General features: G+C 35.6%; 1 protein-coding gene across 1 annotated transcript; it reads right to left on the reverse strand.

Moving 5' to 3' along the window:
• Positions 1 to 2,880: 2,880 nt before the first annotated feature.
• On the reverse strand, positions 2,881 to 4,636 carry LOC140757374 (uncharacterized). The gene is made up of 2 exons (XM_073093040.1): positions 4,545 to 4,636; positions 2,881 to 4,460 (listed from the first exon to the last, which is right to left on the reverse strand). Exons 1-2 carry the CDS (start codon positions 4,600 to 4,602, stop codon positions 3,439 to 3,441), a joined length of 1,080 nt encoding a protein of 359 aa, XP_072949141.1. The 5' UTR covers positions 4,603 to 4,636; the 3' UTR covers positions 2,881 to 3,438.
• Positions 4,637 to 9,017: the final 4,381 nt, after the last annotated feature.

Here is a 9,017-nt window from a genome sequence, read left to right on the forward strand (position 1 = left end):
CTTCTAATCTAAGGGTTTTTTTTTGACACCATTACCATCCGCGGCGACCATTGACGGTATAGCACTTATCAACCACAGGTTGTAAACCTTTTCATCGTTGGAATACGGCATGGTATGTAAATCACATATGCTTAAATTCAGTTAGTCTGAAGTAAGTGATAATTAATTTCTAACGCACATAACATTGAAAATCAGAGCTACGTATCTGGGAACTCTTTATTTTTATGTGGTTGAAGAACATAAGAAGATCACTGATAAAAATCTAATATATTCGTACTCGTTTCTCGACGCCCGATCGTGGTGAAAGAAGTCCTTTATCTTGAACAAATACTAACGTTGAATATTGATACCAGCCAATACTCCAATTAAGATGCCGGTGCGAAGCTCAACTGATTAAGTTTAAAGTTGATGTTATAGTTAAAGTTTTGGGTTCTTGTCAATTTATAACTTGCGCTAACGACGTCACTTTATACATACATAATGTTGTTACTCATAGTCATAGTCATTTGAACGGTTAAGTGGTGATGTTACGATATTATAATCTCTCAAAGTTCTACATTTATAAGCATTTCAATTTACGATTCTTAAAATTACGAGTCTTAAAGTCAGTAGAGTTAAAATTATATTAAACTTATTTCGTTGACTTATTACTTTGTGTAATGCTTAAAACGATATTATTCTGGGATATTTTGAACATATAAGATACTGATCGTTGTCCTGGAACATTATTATTTCTTAAGACGGAGGAATTCCATTAGGTTCCTCTCCGGTGACTTCAACGGTACACTTATTCTTTATTTCTTATAATATTCCTTTATTAATTAGCTATTTCGAGCGGTATTATTGATTTAAATTCTGGAATAATTTAATACTTGGTATCTATCTAGTATTAAATGATTCCAGCGGATGTAGACTTTCTATCTAGAGTAAATGCTTGGTACTTCACACTGGTACTGATTCCTCTTAGAATTTTTCATAGAATTAGTAGAAGCCGACCAAACGTCCACTACTTAATTTAATACGCAAAAAATGTACTCCAAAAAAAATTAACTTGCTAGTAATATTTCCCTCAAGGCAATTAATAATTATTAATTTTAAATATTACTTTAAAAAATCGAGCTGCCCTGCACGGTTCCAAACCTGGATCTTCAAAATAGTAGCTCGATCCCCTCATCAATGCTACTCCTATTACATATTCACCCCATCGCAAACCGAAATCGATACGCAGTGCCAACAATATGTTAAAGGAAATCTACTAGCAGCTCAGAACATTTTACAGTAACTTCGAATGGCGAGAGTCTGTCACTTGAATAATATATGTGTGGAAAGCCACCTCGTGCTTTTATATTTGTTTCCGTGTTCTCCGAACATCTCGCTCGCTTTCGTAAATATTCGATTAAAATTTGTTATTTTCATGTACATTTAGAAATACTTTCAGAAGACTGAGCCAGTGTTGTGCCAGTTACACTATTACAACGATGCTAAGAGTTAAGATGAATGATGATGTTGGATCGCTGTAAAATTCAAATCTACATTAAAGGTGGTAGAATCTTCTATGGTTCGACTCCGGTGGAACCACCGCCACACCTATTTTTAATTAATAACAGCATTGTTAAGCGCTGTTGTTCTTGTTTGAAGGGTGTGGTACGGGAGACACACTTTTCCGAGGCATTCCGCCTTAGTCCTCAGGTAACAGCGCATCTGAGGCAGACCTCAGCTAGGAATGTAGATAACATTATTATTTAAGCTACGTTGAAAAACATGTGCTGCTGATGCTGCTTTGATAAGTGTTTTCTTTCGACTGGAATAGGTACAAGCACTGTTCTAAAAGGAATTGTGTATACAAGTAAATATCCATAGGTGGCAGTGACTTACATGTAACTTACATACAATACGTAGGATACTATAGGAGTATATTTGATTGCTGTACCACAGATCTAAACTAAACACTCATATGTAACATAAGATTGTACGGCTTGCAATAGGTATCAATTTTGATTTATGTATCACATATCTAATTGTATACACAGAAACGTTACTCGCAATGAAGTTTTAAACAGAATTGATACAATGTACCACCGTTCCAATAGACGTCGTTATAACCAGCTGTATCAGCGATGAAACTCCTCATTTGCTAACAATACTCACATAACAATGTCATACACGACTCTGAACACAAAAGCTGATGCGTACTTTACGATCGTGTCCTGATAATGTCATAACAAGGCACTTTCATCAATTTGCGCGAATCGACGACAAACGGTGTATAACTTTTTGTTTATGAAGAATAACTTTGTGATTCATGAAGAGTTGTATGCGTAACTGAATATAAATGAAATAAGTAACTGATGTTATTTTATTAAACCACCTTTAATGCAGGCCGCTGACTTTTAGAAAATATACGTATAGTAAGGCAGTCCACTTGATGATACATAGCTACTGGCCATGGACATCTGTAATAATCAATGCTATAGAAGGTTACCTGAGATCATTAATGATTTGCTAATTCCTGAGAAGTATGTTATAAATATATCTTCCTATATAAGTACTTATAAATTGCATGCCTTGACAGGTGGAATTTGGCGAACCTATTCTATTACCATCGATCACAACCGTCGTACATCGTACCTAGCCATTTTCAGGCAATAAATGATTTGAATTTGAATTTGAATTCCTTACCACAGCTTAAAAAATAAAACATAACAGCGTTTAACAGTGCCATTATTAGGCAGAAACATTTGTGGCGGTGGTGTCTCCGGAGTCGATAGTGGAACCCTTTGTGTTCCATCATCTATTTAAATACTTATAACATCTATTAAGATACATTATTATGTAAGTACATTTTATTTTCTTAGGTAATATGCTACCTATACTGCAATATATTATTAGCGTTTTTTTTGTTATAAAGCTTAGCACGCGAACTTCTGATATTATTCATTTGTTAATATAAACTATCGCATCACTGATTGTCGTGCCTCTACTTTATTATATTTTCTTATTCGGTTAGTCATTTGCCCGGTATATGACAGCTACCTAAATGTACAAGACACATTGGATCCCGGTATTGTTAGAATTTATGTTCGTACCAATCGTTCTAAAGTAGTACGGAATGTTTGTTGAGTTTCCTAGAAATAAATATTGGTATATCGTTAGTGAAGGAGCATTTTAGAAGAAGTTATAAGAAATAAGACTTTTACTTAAATAAAATATGAAGATACACGTATATTTTACGTAAACTTAAACAATATAACTATGAATAATAAGGTATATGCCGAGAATAGAAAACTATAATGATGTTGAAATGTAGTCATCATTTTCAAAGAATAGTCTAAACTCATATTAGTCCGCGATATAAAACATATGATAAAAGATATAAAATTAGTACCGTAAACATCGTAAAGAAATTCAAATTGAAAACATTACTTGTGACAAATAACATTAATAATAGTAGTGTTTGTCGAACGGAACAAATCCAGTTTTCTTAGTCAGTGATTTGTGGAGATATCCATCATAGTATAACCCGGCGAGAGGCTTAAACCCAGACACTGGCGATACGACTTTGCTTAATGAGGAAAATCTGTGCCATCGATCATCTTGGGGCGGCGGTAAAGGTAATTCCTTTTTCTCTCCTCTGTATGAATTTGTCGTTATTGAGAATTGATCGACCTTCGCATTGTACCAGGCTGGGTACGGACTGTAGAACCTTGTGTTTGGACGAGTATAAGGATATGTCTCTGTTGTTACGTGATACCTTTCCGTTGGTTGATATGAACTTACTCGTGCTGACGCTGAATTTTCCAATTCTGTTTCAATATTTTCAGTTTCGTTCGTTTTGTTGGCATTTGAAATAAATGTTTGCCATTTATCTTCCATACTCGGAAGTCCCAAAACGATTTCGCTAGCTGCTGTAGTGAGTTGCAAAGAATTAATCAAATCATTATTATACATTGCAGTCGGATAAACACCATTTGTTGTAGTCGTATTGGATTTTAATGTTGTTAGTTCTTCGATTTCAGCCGTTTCAAAGTTTTCCGTTGTCGAAACAAGTTCACCCCTCTCAGTATTTTCCTCCGTCGAAGTGGTCGTTTCTTCATTTATTTGCCTAAATGTATCATTTAGGTCCAAAACTTTTTCATCTTCAACAGAGTTATTTTCTACGGAACTTTTGAAATTAGTCTCTATGTCTTCCAATGAAGTGTTTAAAATGAGTTTCACTGGCATAATTGTTTGGAAAGTGCTACCATTTTCTTGAAAGCTCTCGTCTGTAGCGCCTTTTTGAATATTTACACTTTGTTGTTGATTTACTGAAGGCACAATTATAACGGGAGACAAAACAAATGGGGGTAATTGCAGAGCGAAGTTTTGACCAATTTTATAGCCGTGAAGATAACCGAGTAGCGGAAATATATGACGCTTCCTACGCTCCTTTGTATTTATGAAGTCACCTTTGATATTTAACACTGTAACAAATAGAACCGTTTTATCATCACTTAAAACAAAGACTTGAGTATATTCTTGGATTAAATTTAAAGGAATAAACTTACACAAGGATGAACTCAAACTTATTATTAGAATTAACGATAAACGACCGCCCACAAGCATTTTGCTTACCTGAATAGAGCATAGAAAAATGTGACTTACGTATCTTATCACAGAAGTGGATGATGCAATAAAGAACAATTTAATATTCGCTCTATATATATCTGTACCTGTAACTATGAAACTTTTTTTATGAACTCATTTTTTTGTAATTATTTTCAATAATGGTAGCGGCACTGTGAGATAATTTTATGAAACGATAGTTATAACTTTAAACATGAAATAATAACTTTTTAATACCCTCACTCGGCACAGACTTCTATATCCTCATGACTAAAATAAATGAAGAAATAATAATTATACGAAAATTAGAATTTTAAAAATTCTTCAGTTTACAAAACTGGTTCACATCATGCGTAAAGCCGTCCATTATCGTTATATGAAAGTGGAAACGCAATTGTACGTAAGTGTAATGGAGATGCGGGTTTAAAAGGGCCGCATGTTATCTATACACTGCAGTATATTTTCCTTAGATTTTACAAAACTATTATAATAACAAAGTATTATTTTCACAAAAAAATAATGGAAATATGGATAATTAAGAGCCTCATTAATTTCCTAAAAGTTTTTTTTATCCGATGGCGTCAAAGCAGGGGAATACTTATAATATGGAGTAGCAGACGAGCATACAGTCCACCTGATGGTAAGTGGCTACTGCCGCTCATGGACATCTGTAATCAACCCCAGATAAGATTAGATATTCCTACCTGAGGTCGGCCACAGATGCGCCGCTACCCCTGAGGACTAAGCTGGTACGCCTCGGAAAAGTATATCACCTTACCAAATATTTCAAACCAGAACACAGCAGCGCTTAACACTGCTGTTATTAGGCAGAAATAGGTGCGGCGGTGGTGCCGCCGGAGTCGAACTACAAAGAGTTCTACCACCTTCAAACGTGTGTTTATATGTCCCATTATTTGCCACACCCTACATCCCAAAATAGATCCGATTCGTCGCTATGGTTATATTACATTGATAGCAAGGTTAACGACAACTGCTCAGTGATATTATAATGTCCTCAGAAGCATGGAAATATGTATGAAATTTAGTCACCAGCGACCATCAACGACCTCGCTCTATGTTCCCTTACTATTTCGATTGTTTAACTAAATATCCGTAGACAGTTCGTATACAAATATAAGGATTACAAACATATTTTTCAAATATAGAAGTTAGACCATTATATCCTCGAAAGTATGAAACAAACGTCCTTAAAATTACATTTCAACTCTCGTCTGTAACAGTCATTAATTACGTCTCGGAGTTGCCTAAGTCACCTCTTTCAAGTCAGGTGCCTCTCGAAACAATAGCGCCTCAGATAAACAACGAAACAGGATATTAGAATAGAACCCGGACTGATGACAAGTAAATGAAGGTATCCATTATTACGATCCAGAGATGAAAGAAGCGAAAAGGAACCTGTATTTCGTGGAACGAAAAATATTACTTGAAAAAATAATACAACTCCTAAGAGACAAGTGACAGTTTAGGACGAAGTATTTTTAGGGTTCCGTACCAAAAGGCAAAAATGGAACCCTGTTACTAAGCCTCCGCTTGAATAGTAATAGTAAACCGTAAGACTTGAAATTCTTACAAGGCCGTTATAACCGGCCATTATAACAACAAATACTAAAAAACTTAAAAATAAATGAGGGTCGACATACAAGACAAGTATCCAAGCATCGCACACATACAGGGCATACGTACACGTGTATATGCGTGTATGTAGGTATATATGCATTGTACTGATGCTATCGGCTGCTATGATAACATATTCTAAAAATAAAAAATTAATGAAAATTTAGTAGTACGGAACCCAAGGTGTGCGAGTTCGACTCGCACTTGACCAATTATTTTTTCTTGTTCAACTAAACGTGAGTATCGCTTTGTCGCCTGTACATTATGTTGGCAGAAATTTATCGAAGTGTTCAATTTTTCCGCAGAAATATTTGATTACAATGTACAGATGTGGTAGACATCTAGTTGACAATCTTCTTAGAATTCTGACGAATTTCGTGTTATGAATAAAGACATTACTTGAGTGATTCTTTAGAAATACTAGAGAAAAACAAGTTATTGTAATTTGAGTCTTTACATTTAAATAAAATATGATTAAACGTAGTAAAACTTTTCTTTGTTTGAGTGCGAACGTTTCATCTTCACCGTAGCCATTTATTTCTCACTATATAACAGCAATGTAAAGGTGTCTTATTTAATGTAGAACATGCGATAAAACGAAAGAAATATGAGGAACTGAAGTTTCGTTTGGAGGATTACCAACGTATCTAAGATCGATCTCAGGTAGAATTTGTATCTAGTTAAGATAGATTACCCACGAAGGATGAATGTATCATAGCATGGTTACTATAATTGTTTGGTCCTTCTACTACGTACATTTTATAGTCATTGACATTATTTACATATCATTTAACTTAAAAACATGATAAACAAGCTTTGATGAACATATGAAGTTGATAAACAAACTCTTTTAGTAAAGTTCTATTTTAGACATAAATACCAATCTATTTCTTACTTTATTATTTTCTATTTCCAGTTCCTGCTAGGATCCATGTATATAAAACCTCAAGAAATAGATGTTACAATTATAATACATTTATGCGGAAAAATATTTCTATCGAACAAACGCAACATACACTAAGCTTACATGAAAGGTTGAAGTCTGTTGAAAGCGGATATGTGAGACCCATCGTAATAGCTGGGGGCTTAGATTTACATTATAGATATGGTCTTTCTTAGTAAAAGTGCTTCGTAGAAAGTAAGGCCGTAAAATATACTAGGTTTGAGGCTGGTAGAACCCTCTCGGTTCAACTCCAGTGGCACACCCGCGGCACGGCCACACCTATTTCTGCTTAATATCAGCTATGTTAAGCGCTGCTGTGTTCTGGATTGAAATATGTGGTAAGGGAGACATACTATTCATTTCAACTACTAACCTGGTGAGCCTTGGAGGTACTGACGCAACTGTCTGAAACTGACTGAAAAACAATGTCTTATAGTTAATTCGGCGCTTATTTACTAAGAAACATTTTGCAAAGTCATCACTTTAGATCTACCATCGTAGATTATTTACGTTCAAATAAATCTATAAAGGACTTTGAATAAATGTTTTTATTTTGATTTGAAAAAGTGGAAATAGAATTATCTACGAATAAATGCTCTATGCGTGAAAGACAAAGAAATATAACGATTTTAGTAGGAGTAAAAGAGACACGAATATCTTTATTCAGTCCCAAAGCCCATCTATGATTTAAATCTATAGCTGGGGGCATGTGTCGCGCCGTGTCAGCGACATGTCATACTTCAACACCGAAATGATTTTGAATGAAAAGTAGTTGTGCCGATAAAGGTAATTGATATTATAGCCCCAAATTGTCGTGTAAGAAATAAGTAATGTTTTTTTGTAGGTCATAAAATATTTGTCCCTGTAGTTTCGGGACCAGAATAGGGCTACGGTATCCTCTACCTATCGTAAGAGGCGACTAGAAGGGGGCTTTCGGGCGGTAAGTGTGGGAGCTCCAAACCCCCGGCTAGCGACTCTGGGAAGAACGATGGTATGACTGGCCTCGTCGTACACTCATGTTCACTAGGCGGAGCCTGGTGGAGCAATGCGCTTTGAGGACACCGGTTGCGTTCCTTTGGAGATCCCGGAGTCCTCTACGCAACGCCGAGGACGTTCAGGGGGAAGGGGGTGTTAATGCGGTAAAAATCCCATATAACCTTTTGTCGGGTACCTTTTGAAGGTTTCCCACTCGTCAACAAAAAGAAAAAGTCATTTAAAATATTACTATGGATCTCAATGCCGCATTTGATAGCTCCACCAGACCCCGTGCCTAAATGCCTATGTCACGCCATATGTCCTCTGTCTGTCCTCTGTTGTGAAAATTCTGGCAAATACCAGCAAATTATTGAAAACCAATAATGTATGTATCGATAATAGTAAGACCTCTTAAATACAATTGTTGTAATTGAAGTTATTTTATATTTGCACCTTCTTACATTGGTTATAGAACTCCCAAATATCATTCGAAATACCCCCAGTTATCATGCAGATGTCCAATTCCAGTCAACTAGATACTCAACTATGTACCGAGAAACTATCTTACAAAGCCAAGGTATGAGCGTCCGATATGTAGCTCTGAATTGCGGAAAGGAAACGGCACGGAATATTATCAGTTACATCACGTATTCAAGTACTTACGTTAGGGTATTTGATAGTTCAATTGATACTTGAGACGGCAGCTGATGGTATACGGATGCATTTTCATATTCGTTTGATCTATCTCTATTGGTTATCTTTGATGAATCTCCAAAGTGCAAATATTCATCATCATTCAATTTTTATGCAATTTCAGAACCCTTACTTTACATCAAATCGGTTTGTGTTGTACGTTCACTAT

Source organism: Epargyreus clarus, unplaced genomic scaffold (assembly GCF_041222505.1).
Source record: "Epargyreus clarus isolate Ecla_fem2 unplaced genomic scaffold, WU_Ecla_fem_2.2 ptg000004l, whole genome shotgun sequence".
NCBI lineage: Eukaryota > Metazoa > Arthropoda > Insecta > Lepidoptera > Hesperiidae > Epargyreus > Epargyreus clarus.

Excerpts from the sequence above, each read along its gene's own strand:
- LOC140757374 (XM_073093040.1), bottom strand. The coding sequence starts at position 4,602 with ATGCTTGTGGGCGGTCGTTTATCGTTAATTCTAATAATAAGTTTGAGT. Across the intron at positions 4,461-4,544 it reads AAGTTTGAGTTCATCCTTGT|TGTTAAATATCAAAGGTGAC; the intron begins GTAAGTTTATTC and ends TATTTGTTACAG.